This window comes from Astyanax mexicanus, chromosome 14 (genome assembly GCF_023375975.1).
Source record: "Astyanax mexicanus isolate ESR-SI-001 chromosome 14, AstMex3_surface, whole genome shotgun sequence".
Lineage (NCBI taxonomy): Eukaryota > Metazoa > Chordata > Actinopteri > Characiformes > Acestrorhamphidae > Astyanax > Astyanax mexicanus.
In genome coordinates, this window is record NC_064421.1 from 21,478,337 (window position 1) to 21,499,336 (window position 21,000).

The 21,000-nt window shown below is 39.0% G+C and overlaps 1 protein-coding gene across 1 annotated transcript; it reads left to right on the forward strand.

The window, feature by feature from the left end:
- The first annotated feature begins 9,074 nt into the window (after window positions 1–9,074).
- On the forward strand, window positions 9,075–12,038 carry LOC125781099 (complement component C1q receptor). The gene has a single exon (XM_049464146.1). It carries the CDS (start codon window positions 9,478–9,480, stop codon window positions 11,158–11,160), a length of 1,683 nt encoding a protein of 560 aa, XP_049320103.1. The 5' UTR covers window positions 9,075–9,477; the 3' UTR covers window positions 11,161–12,038.
- Window positions 12,039–21,000: the final 8,962 nt, after the last annotated feature.

Sequence of the window (21,000 nt, forward strand, 5' to 3'; positions counted from 1 at the left end):
GCTTCTAAAATGTATGTAATTGTTGTTTGGGCTAAAATGTAACATATTTCCTACCCCATGCACAACAGCATAAGATGTCAGTGGCTTCGTTCCAGGTTTTTTGGTCATTAGTTAAAGCCGTACCCACTAAATAAACAAGTCTGAACTGACCTCAATACACCTAATTCCTGTACAAGCTGCACTAGTGGGTACTGTACAATATCCACTTTATTTATCCACCATATAGATTCATACTGGTAAAAATCACTTGACTTTGTCTATGAGATTATTTACATGTTGTGTAAAATGTCAGCAGATTTTGTGTGTGTGGTTTTTTTTGTGCATCAGTTTTCTTCAAACTGAACATTGCCCAGAAAATAGTGATCTTGTAAAATGTACGACAGTTGTCTAAGATAAGTGTGTGTCTTCCTACAAAGGTGTGGTGACAGATTTTCCTTGAAGGTAAATTCAATCTGTAAACTGAGAGAGTTCCACCCAATTCATATTGAGTTGCATCTTATTACCATAACACAATTTGCACTGTTGAAGGTAATAACGCTGACTCGTGAACCTGTAAAAACATGTTCATAGCTAGTTTTCTTGTCAACTTGGCACAATAAATGAGTGCAATGAGTGCAGTGTCGTGGGAGCCTGACATTTAGTGTAAGCTGGTGTTTCAGTGTTCACTGTTTAATCCACTGCTGCAGGACTGGACATGCACTATACGTAAAAAGGCATTGGGACACCTGCCCCTTCATTGTTTCTTCTAAACTTAAAGGTATTTAAAAAAGAAAAAAGTTTATCCTGCTTTCTTTAAAGTAGCTGAATGGAGCACCATCCAATATTCCAGAGAACACAGTTAGCTTTTTTTTTTTTACATGGATTAATTATGCTGTGTGTGTGTGTGTGTGTGTGTGTGTGTGTGTGTGTGTGTGTGTGTGTGTGCATTTGTGAAACATAGCAAATAAAAGTAGCTTTATTCATTCATGTGAAGAGGTGTCCACAGACTGTCCATTTGGTGAATAGTGTAACTCCACTACTACACTGTGAAATCTAACTACTCTACAAGTTGTATTCATTAAGTTGATATAACTTAAATACTACATAAATGTTAGATAATTTAGGCTGATTAAGTTAAACAAACCCAAAAAATAGATAGTTAGGATACATAAGCATATAAGATCATCTGTGTAAGATAAATGTTTTGGCATAATTTCAGTTAAGTCAATTGATTCAATTGAGTTATACTGACTGTGTTATCTGCCTTATATTTGGCAAATGCAATCATGATGAGTAAGTCATCTTTCCCATTGGCTCCTGGGATAATCTATTTGCATGCTGTGTGTTTCTCTCACTCTTTACTCACCATCACTGCTGGCTGCCTTTGTGAAACCTATGTGTTCAGTTATAATATGTATTGTGGTACAGCAATTTGTCACAGAATATTGTTATTATTAATCTTGGATCTTACTCAGTTTTGAAGGCTGTAAGAGCAAGTTCAAGAGCACCTCTTTCTCCTCTGCTGAGAGTGGCTGTGTGTTGCCTGAATGCTACCTTCAATACCTGTTACTTGGCCGAGGGGAAGCACAGTTCATGTGATTGATTGGCCACTTAGTAGAGGTGTGCCAAAAAATCGATTCACATAAGAATCTTGATTCTCATTTACTACGATTCAGAATCGATTTAAAATGTCCCAAAATCGATTCTGAGGGGCGGGTTTTAGACTGATTTTGGGCTGGGTATTTTTGTTGGACCTGGCAACCCTGGGGATAGCGCTTGTCCTTTCAAACGGAGATCTTCCAGACACACACAGAGCGTAGGTGTTTGAGAATCACCGGTAAGATGGCAGAACAAGCACTATATTACATTAGATTAACGTGTAGTTTCAATGTTTTATGGCAGAATGCTTCATAACAAGCATAAAAAAGATCGCTAGTAGTTAGTTTCAGTAACTGTTAGCTAGCTAACTAGCTAACTTTCCAGTTCCACCTTAAATAACGCTACAGGTGGCAGCGGGCTGCAGCATTTAAGGCGGAACGGAAAAATACAATAAGCTAATCAGAGCTAATTTCAGCTCCTCATCACAGAGGAATTAAGGAATGGACCATATGAATTAATTTCTCCACCTCCTGCCCCCTTTCTGAAGAAATACAACGACCTTAAATTAACTAGTTAATCAGCAGCTGCTCCTGAACTTTAGCGCTCCACTGCTATCATCACATCAGCCCAGCAGCGTCACCTACACACCACCGCTAGTAGCCTGGTAATAAAGCAGTGTTATTTATTATTTATTTATTGTTCATTAACGTCATTGTGATATCCCAGTGATTCCTCTGTCACTGAGGACCCACATTCCTGCACATTTTATTGTTTTTGTAACACATTACCTGCTCCAGGACCAGTGTATATTATGGAGGGTTTTTTTTCAATAAGATTCATAAGCCAGAAGCAGAAATTTTTATAATTCAAATCGTTTTGAATCAAAAATCGATTTTGAATCGAATCGTGGCCCCCAAAATCGGAATCGAATCGAATCGTGAGATAGTAAACGATTCCCACCCCTACCACTTAGTGTCATCATGGAAACCAAGAATAGCGAAGTCCAGGCCTGAATACAGGATTCAGGATCTACATTTAAAAACTGCTGTTTAATGGCTATTAAAATATATAGTTTTTAAATTATTATACTATATATATATATATAGTATAATAATTTAAAAACTATATACACTATACATACATATATATTATATATATATATGTATATATATATATATATATATATATATATATATATATATATATATATATATATACATATATATATAATATATATATATATATATATATATATATATATATATATATATATGTATGTATAGTGTATATAGTTTTTAAATTATTATACTATATATATATATATATATAGTATAATAATTTATAAACTATATATTTTAATAGCCATTAAACATTCCTCCTCTTCTTTACAAAAATAAGAAAGTAAGCAAAAGTGGCTTACTTCCCAAGGTTTACTTTCCTTCAACAGTTAAATATTTATTGGCCATTCTGATAAAAGAAAAAACTATATTAAGACACTAATGCAATGATCTGTGCTAAACTAAATGTTCTTCTTTGGTGCATTGGTGGCTTAGTCGAGATCTGTTGGATTGATATGCAGGTTATTGACCAAGGCTAATAATAACAATATTTACAATAGTGACAAATTGCTAACTGAAAATTGCTACTTGCATAGCTATTAAAAACTTCTATTCTGAAAGCCACAAATCTGCACACATAAGAACATGTCATCCTTTCAGGGGTAGGAGCATTTTTTTTGTGAAATCTGTGAAATGAATGGAATTCTTGTTAAAGTTAAGGACAGATGAAGGCACAGAAAGCTGGGACAACCTCCTTTAGCTTGGAAGAATTTTTACTTTTCAGCAGGTCAGTAAAGTTGAACAAACACAGAATAAATGAATGTTCTAGAGTAATCTGTGCCACTAATTCTGAACTGCTGTTCGCAATCATCATCCAAATAACCGAGTGCAATCATTTTAACAATGCAATAAAAAAGTGTGTTGGGCTGGTAGACTTACTTTAATTTTAGCAAAAGGTGGCTCTGAAAAGTACTTATCTAAAGGAGTTTAATATATATTTTTAAATATCTGCTTACAAATAAAGACTTTTACAGTTCTTGAACTAGAAGACACTTAACCCACTTTGCTTCCTTGAGGCCAAAGGCTGCCAACTGCTCCTGGCATTTGTGCTCTAGTGTATTTGTGTGTGTTCACTGCATGGCTGCGTAAAGGCAGAACAAATTCCACCTGTGTCCAACACAAACAATGATTGTGTTTGTGTTTGTCTCAGATATCAGCAGGAAGAACATGACATGAAGGAGTGGTAAGATGATTTGGAAGCCTAACCTGTGTTATTTCACCATCACTGCCAGTAAAGAAACATCATGGGAAAGGAATTCTGTACTGTGAAAGTTTCTAAAAACATTGTTTTGGTTTAATTAAGATTAGGGTTTGCCAATCCTTTATAGCTGTAGTGACAACTTTACACATGTTGGCTTTAGGGCTGATATATATTACTTGAGATAAGTTTATCTGTGTAGCACATTTCATACACTGCACTCAGTGCTTTAGTATGAAATCGCTATTCAATGAAAACAATAATTCAGTGGCCTCTTCAACATGTTGTTGCTAAAAAAAAAAATCAAAGCAGACACAAAACACAGTGCATCTTTATTTTTAGCAAAAGGTTTCTAATAAATTGGGCAAACAGAAATGCTCTATTAAACAGTGCTTTATCAAAAGGGATTTATTGTACTTTATTACTTTAATCTTTTTCTTACATAAAAATGTTCTTGTCAATTGGTTTAAAAGTACTTGAATTAACTTCAATTTACACTCCAGTAATTAGAGATAAATTACATGCAATGTTATGCAAATATATTGCAGTGTGGCATTAAAAAAATATTCACAAAAATACAGTCTTTTTACTTTAAAATTAAATTAATTTATTTATTAATATCCAAAATGCTCACTAAAATTGCTATTTGCATAACTATTCAATCCTTCTATTTTGTAAGCCCCAAGTTTGCTCACATAAAAACATGTCTGAAGTGTGTCAAAATGTTTGATACTGTAATCAGTAGTAGACAACAAGAAGCATTTTTATCAAAACTCACCATTCCAGGTGTGGGAATTATTCTGTGAAATCTGTGGAATTAATGGAATTCTTGTTAAAGTTAAAAGACAGATGAGGGTGCAGAAAGCTGGAAGATACAAGACAAACTTCAGTCTGCAAAAACTAAACTAAGAACAGACTTTACTTTTCAGTAAGTCAATAAAGCTAAACAAACACAGAATAAATGAATTTTCTAGCAGATCTCAATCCAACTGAAAATCTGTGCCACTATTTCTGAACTGCTGTTTGCAATCATCATTAAAACAACCTAAACAACATGCATTTCGTCTGAAGAATGAAGGAGTGCTATAAAGAATTGGTAAAAATGATTTAATCAAAGCAATTAGAGTGTAAGGCTGATAAATAAAACTTACTTATAAATGTTCTTTACTTTTACAAAAAGTCTACTTACAAATATTTAATGATCTCTACATTTCACAATTTGTTTAAGAGAACCTTAACAATTTGTTTGGCTGCAAGAATTATATTAAAAGCTAATTGAAACAGTTGTTTAAACTTATGGAAATTAAGTGGTGTTCTAAGTTCTTAACATTTGTTCACCTCCTTTTTAAACAAAGATTAAAATTAAAGAAACATATACCTTTTTATATTTAATTTTAATTTAACATTGGTTTGGACCAAGAAAAATACTATTCCATTACTCATACAGTTCCACTAGAGGGCGTAAAAGTCCACTGTAAAGGCTGCCTACTATTGTTCAACCTATTACACTACAAGTATTACATAATTGATCAATAAATGCTGTTGCAGGGGTATGGCTGAACATTTGGGTCCAAGCCTAATACACTGTGATGTATTAAGGCTGACAACTTTTAGTAGCGGTGTTGCAGCTCTACTTGAACTAAAGGAAATAATATAAAACAAGACTTCTTTAATATTAGGTGAACCTCCTTTCAGAAAAATGTATGTGATATTGCTCAGATGCCTTTAATGATGCTAACTCGCACAGGTAGTGACTAATAAACTAAGTTAATATGAGCTTAAGTATTTATAGATACAAAAAAACACTGTCAGTACATTAAATATATATGTATTGTGCTTTGAAAAATATGAGACTTTTTACATTTTTTTCATCCATAAACTTAATTGCTATTTTTTAGAATTTTATGCCAACACAAAGAAGCAGGTAATTGCAAAGTGATAGTAAAAATAAAAAAAAGTCTGACTTGCATTTGTATTCAGCCCCCTGTACTCTCAGGCCTCAGATATTTGTTAGAGAACATTAGTGATCAAAAAGCATCATGACAACCAAGAAACATACCCAGACAGTGGAAAAGTATAAAGCAGGTTATAAAGGTTATAGATTATAAAAACAATATACCAAGCTAGGGACATCTTAAAAAACACTGTTCGCATCATTATCTGAAAATGGAAGAAGAATGGCACAACTTAAAACTTACCAAGACATGGTCTTCTACCTAAACTGTCAGACCAGGCAAGGAAATCACCTTTAGATAAGCAGTGAAGAGGCCCATGGTCACTCTGGAAGAGCTGCAGAGATCCACAACTCAGGTGGGAATATCTGTCAACAGGAGAGTTATACTCAACAAATCTGGTCTTTTTGAAAGATGGCAAATTGCAGAGCCATTTGCAGAGCCAGAAAAATAAGAAAATATGTGGTACAAGGTGCTTTGGTCAGATGAGAACAAAGTTGAACTTTTTGACCTAAATGCAAAACGCGGTGTGTGGAGGAATACTAACACTGCACATCACCATGAACACACCATTCTCTATTTAGGATGATGTCCCAAAACCTGTAGGGACCTGCAAATGACATCGGTCAAAAATACAGCACACTTTGCACAAGGAGAAGCTGTATGGGAGAGTGATGCGAAAGAAGCCATTTCTGCAAGCACGCCACAAACAGAGTCGCCTGAGGTGTGCTTTTGCATACCTCAGCAGCTCTATATACAGCAAGATGATGCTGCAGCTCTTTGGAGGTGGTCTGTGGATTGTTCTTGACTGTTCTCACCATTCTTCTTCTCTGCCTTTCTGATATTTTTCTTGGCCTGCCACTTCTGGGCTTAACAAGAACTGTCCCTGTGGACTTCCATTTCCTTACTATGTTCCTCACAGTGGAAACTGACAAGTTAAATCTCTAAAACAACTTTTTGTATCCTTCCCCTGAACAACTATGTTGAAAAATATTTGTTTTTAGATCATTTGAGAGTTGTTTTGATGAGCCCATGATGCCACTCTTCAGAGGAGATTCAAATAGGAGAAGAACTTGCAATTGGCCCCCTTAAATGCCTTTTCTCATGATTGGATACACCTGGCTATGAAGTTCAAAGCTCAATGAGGTTAACAAACCAATTTTGTGCTTCAGTAAGTCAGTAAAAAGTAGTTAGGAGTATTCAAATCAATAAAATGATAAGGGTGCCCATACTTTTGCACAGGTCAAATTTTGTTTTAATGCATATTGCACATTTTCTGTTAGTACAATAAACCTCATTTTAATCCTGAAATATTACTGTGTCCATCAGTTATTAGATATATCAAACTGAAACGGCTGTTGCAAACACCCAAATATTTAGAACTAAAATGATTAAGATTAATAGGGGTGCCCAAACTTTTTCATATGACTGTAGATGTGCAAAGCTGGTAAAATACTGCAAATAGGCCAAAAGACAAGCAGTTGTAAGTGCAGTAAAAAAAGGTCCTACAACGTATTGACTCAGAGGGGCTGAACACAAATGCAAGCCGTATTTCCAAGCCAGATTTTTACTTGTGATAATAGTGTTTTTACTATATAATGCTTTTCATTTCACATGTTAGAACCAGACTAGACACCCTGACAGTATTGCATAAGCACTCTATGGCCTCTGTTGTTGGACAGTATGGTCCACATACAGAGAACAGGAAGGATGTAGGAAATGACTTCAATAACAGTAGCCATTGAGGTCATGGTTATCATTGAGATTTGTCCATCTTTTTAACTGTTTGTGTTTGAAAGAGTAAAAAGAATTCCTTCTAAATATATCCTTAACGTTTAAGGCAAGTCAAGCCAACAAACCACTTGAAGTTAAAAATAATAAAATGCCACAATACTCTATCCAGTCTATTTATACTTAAACCCTTAACCTTGTGGTTTACACACTCCAAAACTGCACTATTCACAATGCTCCAATACTATGATGTGAGGAAGCTCTGGGTGCAGTTCGGTTAGTGCATTTACTACACAGTGGAGGGGCCTCTTGAGCATGGTTTCCTGCCATTGAAATCTTCAGATAGGCCTGCTTCACTTTACAAACACAGGATGTGATCCCCCAGCCAGATTTATCTGAAGCCAACAGGCAGTATAAACAATGCGAAGGTCAAGCCAGAAGCCAAATATGACAATGTTTGCAGCATGAACAATTCTGCTTTGTAACACTTTTCTCTTTTTATTCATGATTTCATAAACCACACAGTCTAAATTTTATTTTTCTGCTTAAGGCAATAACTAAAAACATACTTTGGAATGCTGGAGCAGACGTAGACCATGCTGTTGTTGCTGTCCGGTAATTTCTTTTCCTGAATCTTTGGAAGTGACAGACATGTTTTGTGTTAATACTTTATTGGTTTCACCACAGCACCATTTACCTTCATTATCTTTTAGCACTTGTCAAATACCATCTTGCCCTATAAGTTTTTTCTTTGTTTTAATTATTGTCTACATTGTAGATTAATCAAATTATCAAGAAATATGAAGAATTGTATATGCAATTATGAAGTAAATACAAGTGTTAAACAACTGCTTTTCCTTCCACTTTGTGCTCTAACTCGTTCCAAACCACCTCTTTTTATGTCAAGTGTTTTTTTTTGTTTACCTAATTGCATGTGTTCCTTCATAGTTTTTAATACAGGTCTTCTTTAATAATAATATATGATATAGTAAATAAAACAATTAAAGAACACATATTAATGAGAATGTGTTTCTGTTCTGTTTTGTAATTGATTATATTGTATGCAGTACAGATCTTTCTTTTTTAGACTACAATACTGTATGTGTTGTATTGAATATTTCTCTGGTTTGGCTCCAACATTTTTAAAAAACTCTAAATATTTGATGCTCTCATGAAGTTCAGAATGTGTCCATTGGGTTCTTATAAATTACAATGTTCTGAAAGAGACTTTACACAACTTTTAAAAGAACACATGTGTCACCATGGGATCTTTTGGGTTAATGTCTGAACAGTGAGTCTAAAAGTCTAAAGAGAGAATCATTCTAAAACGTTTGAACAGTGATTATGTAACTTTAAATGTAATTATGAATCCCAAACTGAGGCTAAATTAACTCCAGTTGACCACAAAGTCTGGTGTTAGATCAGCACTGTAATTCACAGAACAAAACTAACAACTGATAATCAAAGTATCATTCCTGTTGCCTCTGTTAGTAAATCTTTGTTATTTTTACACGCAGGTAAACTGAATGATGAGGCTGGGTACACTGAGGGGCAGGTTGTTGACCCTTAAATGTTTTCAACAGTCATAGGTTGAGTAGTCTGGAACAAGAGTCCAAACACAGCGCTCAGGACAATTGTTTGTTGGGTTTTTTTGTCTCCAGACAGGAACTGGAGCTCTGCGGAAAGACAAAGGAGCCTGCTGCTAATTCTTATACCCGCTTAGGCTTCTCCACCAAACAGGATGCGGCTGTTTGTTCCAGGCTGTGGGGCAGATTGAACAAACTGTTCTGCTGGAGGTTCAGCTGTAGAACTGACGAACTTTTATTATTCTAGTGGGGACATTAACTGAATATGTCCATATTGAAATAGCCAGACGCTTCAATAAAAAAAGGGCAGGATCATGCGCGCGCTGCTCCTCGCGCTGTCAGCGCTTGTGGCGGCGCGGCGGGCAGTGGGCCAGGCGGCCACCACCAGGTGCACGGAGCGAGCCTGTTTCACCCTGCACGCAAAGAAGGCGCCATTTGACGTGGCTAAGACGCTCTGCTACGACAACGGAGGATACCTGCTCACGATGCGAGACCAGGAGGAAGCGGAGGACGCGAGGGCCCTGCTCGCGCTGGCCAGAGAAGCTGGGTTGTTCATGCGGGGCGAGGAGAAGCTGTGGATCGGTCTGAAGCTGGCTAAGGGAAGCTGCGTGCTGGACGAAGAGTCCCTGCGCGGATTCCGCTGGGAGTCGGGCGCGAGAGACTCGACCAAGTATATCAATTGGGGTCGCGAGCCGCGCAGCACGTGCACGGAGGAGCGCTGCGTGTCGGTGCGCGCCTCAACCGCTGGGTCCGTGCAGCTCGAGTGGAGCGATGGCTCGTGCAAGGACAGCGCGCTGTACGCGTGCCGCTTCCCGTTTAAGGGCATGTGCGAGCCGCTGACGCTCGCAGGACCGGGAGATATCACCTACACCACGCCGTTCTCAGACACACCTCTGCACGAGGGAATCTCGCTGCGCATGCTCCCTCATGGCACATTCGCTGACATTACATGCACGAGCTCAAAAGAGCACTACTATCCCGTTATTTGCAATGAAGCGGGCGCGGGCTTCTCTTGGACTCCAGCGGGACCTTTCTGCCCATCGGGCGAGCGCACGTGCGCGCACCAGAACGGAGGCTGCCAGCACGTGTGCTCGGACGAGGGCGACCCAGGCATGGTTCGCTGCTCCTGTCGGGAGGGCTACTACTTGGGCGATGACACGATCACGTGCTTTCCAAAAAACCCGTGCAAAAACGCGCCATGCGTGCACAAGTGCGTTAGCGAGGGTGCTAGCTTGAGGTGCACGTGCCATAAGGGCTATCAGCTCGCGCAGGACGAGGTCGACTGCATAGACGTGAACGAATGTGAGGAGAGCGTGTGCGGCGTCCACGCATGCCACAACCTTCCCGGCAGCTACGAGTGCGCGTGCGACAAGGGGTTCGAAAAGGGCGCGGGAGGCGCGTGCGTGGATGTAGACGAGTGCGCAAAAGGCGCGTGCGGAAGGTCCGCCAACTGCCTAAACTCGCAGGGCTCGTTCTCGTGCTACTGCTCCATGGGCTTTAGGCCGTGGTCAGACGCGGACGAGGGCTGCGTGGATGTGGACGAGTGCGTTAACCGGCCCTGTGAGGACATCTGCACCAACACCGTGGGAAGCTTCTCGTGCTCATGTCGAGCGAACTTCCAGTTGGCGGACAATGGAATCAGCTGCATCCAGGTCATCATGGAGCCGAGCCCGCGCGCCCCAGCTTCACACCAGCCACCCACCACTGGAGGACACGAGGAGACCACCACGACCACCGCGACCTCCACGCTCACTCTGCCGTTTAGCAGTGAGAGCTCGAGCACTGAAGCGGAGGACACTCTGTCCAGGTCGTGGGTGCTTGTGTGGGTGCTGGGCTCCGTTATTCCTCTGCTGCTGCTCGTTGCGCTCACGTCGGTTATTGCCGTCCTGCGCTGGAACCGCGCGCGCAAAGAGGCGAAGAAAAAGAACGCCACCGCGGACAATTACTGCTGGGTCTCTTCTGGCTTTCAGATTCAGCCCGAAAATGAACCTAACTGAACTTAAGGACTGATAAAAGTATATGATACAGCTTTCCGAATGACTATTTGAGCTTTGAATTGCGTGGAGATGACCTAATTTTTAAAATGTATAAAAAATTATTTTTACACATATAAGCCCAGACCTATTTTCGATTAAATTTAAAATTTAATTAAAATACAGTGAGCAGCTTATTCGTGTATTTTTTTTTTTTTTGCGGGAACAAGGCTGTAATTAATTTTTAATTGACAAAATATAAATGACATAGCAACAATTTCATTACTGTCATAACTTCATCATTTTTGTTCTATAAATGGTGTCAGAACAAGCTCTGTAGATCGTAAAAAAATGTATTAAAGTATGTCAATTAATAAAATGGTTGGAACAGACCTGTAGAACCAAGTTTTATCTTAAGCACTAATCCAACACTCCTATCTTGTAAATAAGGTATAGGATAAATGACCACAGATTCATGAATGGTCTGTCCCGTGATGCTCCCAGGATGTTTAATATGTATAACTTAGGGACGTCATGACTTAAAATGACAAAGGACTGTGAGGAACTTTCCACGTCTTTCAAATTGTTTATGGTGATACATACGTCACCATTGGGTTTTTTGTGTTCAAAACCCTGCATGGAAAAGACTAAAACACCCAAGCCAGATGCATGACTGACTGATTTATATTCTTCCATAAATGACTACACTTATTTATTACTCTTCATTGTAAATAAAATGACTGTAAATGAAATACCTTCCAAAGAGGATAAGTGTGTCATATCAGAAATAGAATATTTTATGAAAATCAGATAAACTACTATTATGCAGGGGACTTGTATGTTACTTTTATTTAAAAAAAAATCAGCAGATAAGAATAAAAAATGTTGGGCACACCTTTGTACATATGTTTATCTAGTATTCCTTGCATTCCTTATCAGCTTTTTTATTTGTGCGCATGCGTGCACGGGCGTGCTCATCGCTTGGCAGAGCAGAGAGAAAGTGGATGGTACCATTTGTGCTATGAGTCAAGTCAAGTCAAGTAGTTTTATTGCCAATACTGCATATGTACAGGACATACAGAGAATTGAAATTACGTTACTCTCCTTCCCAACTTTACAGCAAGTACAGATAATAGATATAATAAAGGAGAATGGGAGACACTATGTGTACAATACAGCAGGGACACAAATAGACATACATGAGACAAAAACAAGGTGCAGTGGTGTGGGGGAGGAATAGATATATAAATATAAGTAAATAAGTAAAAATAGATATATAATTATAATATAAAAGAGTGGGAGACACTATATGTTCAATACAGCAAGACACAATAAACATACGTAAGACAATAGTGCAATATTGATGGTGATTGAGATGGAATAACAGTAAAAATTGATAAGTAACAGTAGTGCAAATACGGTATATGGTATATAGCTTAAGGCTGGTAAAGTGAATGGGTGCGTAAGTCCTTAAAGTTCACAGTTTAATTAAGTGGAATTAAAGTGCGTATTGACAGTGCAAGTATATCAGTAGTGCAGGTGTTGTGTAGTGAAAGTCCGTTTGGAAGGGACCAGTACTTTGTGCATTGTAGTGCAGAGTCTCAGTACTTTATTAGTGGGGGGGTCAGGATGCTGAGTGAGTGTGTGCTGGGGGCAGGATTGGGATGGGGGGTAGAGCAGGAAGAGAGTTCAGCATCCTCACAGCCTGATGGATGGGGCTGTCTCGCAGTCTGCTGGTCCTCGCCCCGAGACTCCACAGTCTCCTCCCTGATGGCAGCAGGCTGAAGAAGCTGTGTAGTGGGTGAGAGGGATCTCCTGCCAGACGGAGGGCTTTCCGTGTGAGGCAGGAGCTGTACAAGTCCTGAAGGGAGGGGAGAGAGGTGCCAACAATCTTCTCAGCTGCTCTCACGATGCGCTGGAGGGTCCTGCGGCAGGATGCTGTGCAGGCCCCGTACCACACGGTGAAACAGCTGGTCAGTATGCTCTCGATGGCCCCTCTGTAGAAGGTGGTCATGATGGGGGTGGGGGCTCCAGCTCTTCTCAGCTTGCAGAGAAAGTAGAGACGCTGATTTGCCTTCCTGGCCAGTGACGCTGAGTTGGTGCTCCAGGAGAGGTCCTCTGTGACGTGCACACCCAGGAACTTGGTGCTGCTCACCCTCTCCACAGCAGTTCCGTTGATGAACAGAGGGCTGTGCAGTGTGTGAGTTCTCCTGAAGTCCACAACAATCTCCTTGGTCTTCTCTGTGTTCAGAGAGAGATTGTTGTGTTTGCACCAGGAGGCCAGGCGGCTCACCTCGATCCTGTAGTGTGACTCATCGTTGTTGCTGATGAGACCCACCACCGTCGTGTCATCCGCAAACTTGACGAAGAGGTTGGAGGTGTGTGCTGGTGTGCAATCGTGGGTCAGCAGAGTGAATAGAAGGGGGCTCAGCACACATCCTTGGGGAGCCCCTGTGTTCAGTGTGGTGATGCTGGATGTGCTGCTGCCAACCTGCACTGCCTGTGGTCTTCCAGTCAGGAAGTCTAACAGCCAGTTGCACAGTGAAGTGCTCAGCCCCAGACTGTCCATTTTGTGTATGAGCTGTTGGGGCACGATTGTGTTGAATGCTGAGCTGAAGTCAACAAACAGCATTCTGACGTAGGTGTTCTTCTTGTCTAGGTGTGTGAGGGCTGAGTGGAGAACAGTGGAGATGGCATCATCGGTCGAGCGATTTGACCGATAAGCAAACTGGTAGGGGTCCAGGGAGGGGGGGAGCAAAGACTTGATGTGATGCATGACTAGTCGTTCGAAGCACTTCATGAGGATGGGGGTGAGTGCAACTGGACGATAGTCATTGAAACAGGATGGCGATGCCTTCTTTGGGACAGGGATGATGGTGGTGGCTTTGAAGCATGTGGGAACCACCGCTTGACTCAGAGAGGTGTTATAAATGTCAGTATAAACCTCTGCGAGTTCCCAGGCACAGTCTCTCAGCACACGGCCAGGAATGTTGTCAGGCCCAGGAGCTTTCCGAGCATTGATCCTGCTGAACGCTCTCCTCACATTGTCTGGGGACAGCGTCAGCACCTGGTCACCAGGAGGAAGGATGGATTTCTGGGCGGGTGTGTTGTTGAGTGTCTCGAACCTTGCGAAGAACCCATTCAGGTCGTTCAGCAGAGATGTGTCGCTGTCGCAGGTCTGTGGATGTGGTTTATAGCCTGTGATAGACTGGATACCCTGCCACAGGTTCTGTGTGTCTCTGCTGTCACTGAAGTGTTGGGAAATCTTCTTTGAGTACAGCCTCTTAGCTTTCCTGATCCCGCGGGACAGGTTGGCCCTGGCTGACCTCAGGCCTGCCTGGTCACCTGTTCTGAAGGCTGCATTTCTAGGGGACAATAAAATGCAGGGGACAATGAGGGGACAATAAAGTGTAAAGTGTTTTCTTTTTTAAAATGCTTTTTATTATCTACTTTCTAAGATTGGAACATTTTTAGCTCATCAGAGAAAAATGTTTGTACGCCCCTACACCCCTGTTTCATAAATACTCTCTACTATCATAAGGATAAACCTTTATCATGTACTTGTACTAAGGAAAGTAAAACATTATGAGCTTTTTTTATTCCCATTAAAACAGAAAAAAGCATGGCTAATGTAGTAAAGCATCAACCTAGAAACACATTTAGATGAACGCTTGTGGACTAAACTCAGCAGTGCTGCAGGAACTGCACTGTTCTCAATCATCTGCAGGAACTGCACTCTTTTAGCTGTTCCTCTGTCCTCTCATTATCACTACTATCTCTATCATTTTGTTCATAATTTTTCATTATAAATATTATAAGAACATGACATTACTAGATATTACAATGTTTATGATTGCATTTTACCTGTAGGTACACTCTAGCTTTTAATTACATTCTAACAGGTTTCATTTGGAGAAAAAATCTTACCACAATAATTATGACTTTCCTTTAAGAGTATAGCTGTTTTCTGAAAGCAGTAGATAGCACCAAAAAGGAGTAATAAATAGTGATTCTAGCTCATTGTTTTAAAACATTAAACCATGTTAAGCTGTTTTCACATTAAGTGTTTGAGACTTTCTAGTAGGATCAGTGTATTGAAGCCATTTAAAACAAGTTGTTAACCCAGTTCATTTGCTTGTTACTGCATGATGTCTTTTTACAGTGTGTAAATATTTATGCAAGCTTGATGTCTAATGTAGATGTTTTGTGGTAATCTAAATTAAAGTAAGTGTTAAATACCTCACCATACGGGACTATTTCAAAACAACTTCTCACTCATTAGGAGTCACATTCTCAGCTTTTATTTATTTATTTATTTATTTTTTGTGCCCGCCACCACCCCCCCCTCTTCAGAGGACTATTTAAGACTTTGTTTTTATTGTTTATTGGTTGAGGAAGGATAGGGAGATTCACAAATGATAAGGTAGAAAAATAAAAAGAAGTGGGGAACAAATTATAAAGAGGAAGGTAATGGGAATGGGGAAAAAGAGAAAAGAAAAATAGTAATAATACAAAATAGGGGAAAAAAATAATAGAATAAAAAATAAAAAATCAAACAGAGATGGGTGGAAATTAGCTTAATTAGCTTAAATGTTGGTAGAGAGTGATTTAGTAATTAATGCGACCATCAATAATAAATATTGATGGGGGAAAAAATAATCTCCAAAATAATTCCAAGTGTTGCTTTGTTATGTATTTTTGTAGATGTGTGTGTGTGTGTGTGTGTGTTTGTTAGGAAGACAGTAGTGTTGGGTTGGGTATTGGATCTCGGTTAAGCTGTTTTCATGGTGGATTGGTTGATTTTGTGGGGTGATGATTACTGTTGGAGGAAAGTAATGGTGGATGTCCAGATTGAATTGTATTCGGGGATTTTATTTTTGGCAAAAGCAGAATTTTTTTCCATGGATATATGATCAATTAATAAATTTTTCCATTGGTTAATAGTAATGTTGTTTTTTGACTTCCAGTTCATGAGGATAGTTTTCTTGGCGATGGTTAGAGCTGTAAGTAAGGCAGTCGTGGTTGATTTTGTTGTGCTGATGATTGCTGTTGTGTCTCCTAGTAAACATAATTCTGGGGATAGAGGGATAGTGATATTCAAGGATGCAGTTAATATTCTGATAATTTCCTGCCAACAGTTTTTTACGGGTGTGCAGTGCCACATGGCGTGGATGTAGTTATCTGTGGTGTTTTGGGTGCAGTGTGAGCAATTTTCGGAATCAGTAAAACCCATTTTAAACATCTTTTGTCCGGTGTAGTGTGTTCTGTGGATAACTTTATATTGTATAAGCTGTAGATTTGTCGTTGTGATTATGTGAAGGTTATTTTTACATATCTGTATCCAGAAATCTGAATCGGGGGTGATGGATAAATCTTCTTCCCATTGTTTAGTTGGGAGTGTTATTTTTGGGTCTGGTTTTGGAATTGATTTATAAATTTTAGATAAGCGTTTTTTGGGAGAGGATATGTTAATAATGTCGATTATTGCAGATGGTAATTTTAATTTGTTTTCAGTCTTTTTGATTTTGGAGCTCAGCAGTGATGTTAACTGGTGAAATTCGAGGAAATGATTGCTTCCAATGCCAAAATTCTGGGTAAGATATGGGAGAGATACCATGGTGTTATTGTGGAACATATGTTTAAGATGGGTGATTCCTTTATCGCTCCAGGTAGTGAAGTGGAATGTTTCTTTAATCATAAGATCAGGGTTATTCCATATGGGTGAGTTGGTGCTTAGTGAGAGAGTGGAGTTTGTGATTTTGTGAAATTTCCACCAAGCTGTCAAAGTTGTTGCTATTGTTAAAATTTTGAAGCAGGCATGCTTTTTAAGTGTATGAGTGATAAATGGTAAGTCTGCTATGTTGATATTTTTGCTTAGGGTTTGTTCTACGTCTATCCATGTACTGTCAGTCTGGGAAGGGCTTATCCATTTTAATATATATTGTAATTGCGTTGCGAGGAAATAGTTGTGGAAATTTGGAGCTTCTAAGCCTCCCTGGGTTTTGGAATTTTGGAGTGTGGTAAGTTTGATTCTAGGTGGTTTATTTTTCCAATAGAATTTAGTAATAGCTGCGTCTAAGGATGTTAGCCATTTAATGGGAGGTTCGACAGGGAGCATAGAAAATAGATAATTGACTTTGGGTAATATCGTCATTTTGACTACTGCTATTCTGCCTATAAGGGAAATGGGAAGGTTTGTCCAGCGTTGGAGATCATCACATACTGTTTTGAGAAGGGGGGGGGTAATTAAGGTTGGGTAACTCTGACAGCTGGGGGAAAACTTTTATGCCGAGATATGTGATAAAGTCGGTGTTCAGTGGGATAGGGTGTGTCTGAATTGGGGTGTTATATATATGTGTATTTAATGGTAGAATAGTGGATTTAGACCAATTAATGGAGTAATCTGAGATTTTGGAATATTGTTCGATTGTTTTAATTATTTCTTTTATTGATGTTGATGGGTTTTGCAGGAAAAGTAGAATGTCATCTGCATATAAGCTGATTTTATGTTGAGTATGTGATGTCTGAATTCCTTTTATAATCACATTTTTCGTATTGCTGCAGCTAATGGTTCAATGAATATGGCAAATAAATGGGGAGAGAGGGGGCATCCTTGTCTAGTGCCCCTGTGGAGAATGAAACCTTGTGAAATTATACCATTGGTGGTTATAGTGGCCATAGGTGATGTGTATAAGATCCCGAAACCCAATCTTTGTAATGTGGTAAATAAGAATTTCCAGTTTACTTTATCAAAAGCCTTTTCTGCATCTAGGGTTATTAAAACAGCTTTTAAAACCAGGTATGGGAAACTGTGGTTTGCTGTTTTACCTTCTGTGATACAACCACGAACAAAAATGAGTACCATGACTACCAGTGTTACATGAATTAGCTAACATTTAGCATTGTATAACAGTGTTGACCAACAGGGGCAACTGATTTGAGAAACAAACCTCAGTTTGAACCACTTGGAGCATAGCTTCATAGCTTCATAGCTTCATAGCTTCATAGCTTCATAGCTTCATAGCTTCATAGCTTCATAGCTTCATAGCTTCATAGCTTCATAGCTTCATAGCTTCATAGCTTCATAGCTTCATAGCTTCATAGCTTCATAGCTTCATAGCTTCATAGCTTCATAGCTTCATAGCTTCTCCCAGGTGAGTGAATGATCCCCACTCCTCGCGGTACTCTTTATCCTCTTTATAAAGCCTTAGCCCCTCCCTCCAGGCCAAGCCAACTGAAGTCGCTTCGATTATTAACTAAATGATCAATTAACATATAAACAAACTTAAAGGATATAACTCTAAAGAGTATAAACACTGAAACATGGATTGAACACTGAAAAATAAAAAATAAAAGTTCCTATCAAACATACGGCAGGAACATAAGGCTACACTATAATAAACCCCCTGTTCCAAACTCAGGAATGGTATGCCCTGCTCCTGAAGGCGGGAAAATCCCCTATAACTGGGCTTATTGGTACCGATTGCCCTGTTTGTGAGTGTCCCAAGGCTGCTGAAAGTAAGTTTTTCCATGATAAAACTTTTAATTAACATGTACTTAGTGTTTTTGTCCTAGCAAAGGAGAGGGAAATTGGATTTTAAGGTAGTTTTATTTTGGTAATTAAACCTGATAAGGATGCACCAAATAGGCAGAGTATTTAAAAGTGGAGCCTAAAGAAGAGTAAACAATGAATTTGTTAACTAGGATGTTAATGAAGAAATGGTCTTCTTTATATTATTTAATATGGTTCTGTTTTACATTGGCTACTACTAGTGATGTGACCCTGTAGTTATCAAGTTCCAGTCGCTGAATGAAGTCTCCACACTTGTCTCACAGTCTCTATTTGATTGCCTATTGTTTGACCATCCAAACCTTAAATGTTTTCTGTTTTGAATGTAACCTTTGGGCGAGCTGTTCTCATATTCCAAAGATGTGGAGTTTAACAAGACCATGGTCCTATCCGTGTTGAAGAGGCCACCAGGACTTCAGTTTCTCACGACTGTTTGTGTTAAACTGAAACAATTACAGTGCATAATTTGTAGTGTACAGTTATGTTTCTTACTGATGTTTTCTGTTTTTGGTTGCCGGACAATAAAAAAAAAAGACTTGTTAAACAGGCTGAATCTTGTTTATTTCAACTTACCATACCTTTGTCTCCCCCCCCCCCCCCCCATTTCAATCTCCTGTTGAGCCTGTTATAGAAAGATGTGGTTAAAATATTTGTATGACTTCAGTTATCTTAATGTTCATATTTTAATATGAATTTAATGTGAAAATTGTGCATATATGATGGTGCCAGTTTGTGAATTTGACTGTTTTTACAATAAAACACTAACTTTCTTTGAATTCTCCTGTTGTATATGTCTTAAATTTTTGAGCCTAAATAAATGGTGTTTCACTAAACATGCATTGTTACTTAACAGGACATTCACTTCTGTTTCTATTTATTTTCCATTTGGAAACACATCTTGTGTCAATCACTGTACTGAAAAAAAGTATGGCCAGTTCAAACTGGTCTGGTGGTTAGGCTACTTTACCAACTGGATTATGACCAGCATATGGTTTTCATTTGAGTTATTGGTTTTGTTGTTTAAATCATGACCAAGCTTGACCCAAATTAGCTGGTTTACCAGGTACACACAAGTTATCACTGTTCAATTTCATAAAGGACGTGCAGTAATGCCCCACTTGTTAAACTGTTTTAGGTACACTGATCACTCTAACAGCAGAACACATGCACGTTACCATTGTCCCATTTGTTGAATGTTTCTTTTTAGAAACCATCTTCCCACTTGCCAAATTAAATAACATTTTTCTTACAATAGGAGTAAAAACATTCTCTGAATCAATCCTTCATATCATTTGCTCTTGAACCCAACTTGAAAAGCAAGTGTATGAGCCACAATCTTGCTCAGTCAAAGTCACTGTTTGGCATCTTTCCTGGAAAGTCTAGGTGCTCCTTCTTTTGTGATATAAAACAGAGGAAGGTTTACACGTTCTCCTTAACAAATGGGTGATAACAGGTTCTTTGTAGTGTAGCCAAAGAAGACATTTTCTAAAAGATTAAGTTATCACAATCTCTGTGAGCAATTCTGACCTGCCAACAGAGCATGTCTCATCAAATCACAATGACTTCATTGTTACATTAACATATTAGTCACGCAAAAAAGCATTGAAATTCCTATATTCAGGTAGAGTTGATCATGAATGAATAGTACAGATTTTATTAATAGAAAAGTTAGTTACAATAACCGGACATTAAAACTCCCTGTCCTTATCCAAGAACCTGTATTGCTCATATCCTTAACCATAGGCACATCCCTGAACACTCAAAGTATACCCTGATTACCATGTTTCCTGGAGTGTACCTTCATTCCTAAAATAAAAGAAAACAATGGAACGTTGACATGGACTTCGTACAAAGGGTGATAAATATGGTACTTTAAAGTGATACAACAGAAGAGTTGCTTTTACTCCCTAAAGTTTCAGGGAGAACCTAGTAATCTGAGTCTTCGGACAGTTTGGTTCCAAAAGATTTGTTTAATGTTTAGATACTTGTCTTTTTAATAGCTAGATCAGGTGGGTTAAAGATTAAACTTAAAAGGGAACTCTCAAGGGTTCAGTTTCCCAAGAATTAGTTCACTAGTAGAGAGAGTGGTCAGTGTGATGTGTGCTTCATTGAATCATCGTGACATTTTGATATTACTTAATCGCTGATGAGTAAACAAAACATTTGGGTATGTTACTCAGTGACATTTAGAGAAACATAATGATTTTAAAAGGGTGAGCCAAGGCTGCTGCCAAGGCAGGGTGGGTCCTCAGCACTGTCTCATGAAGACTTCTTATTAGTAGCTTATTTTGGTC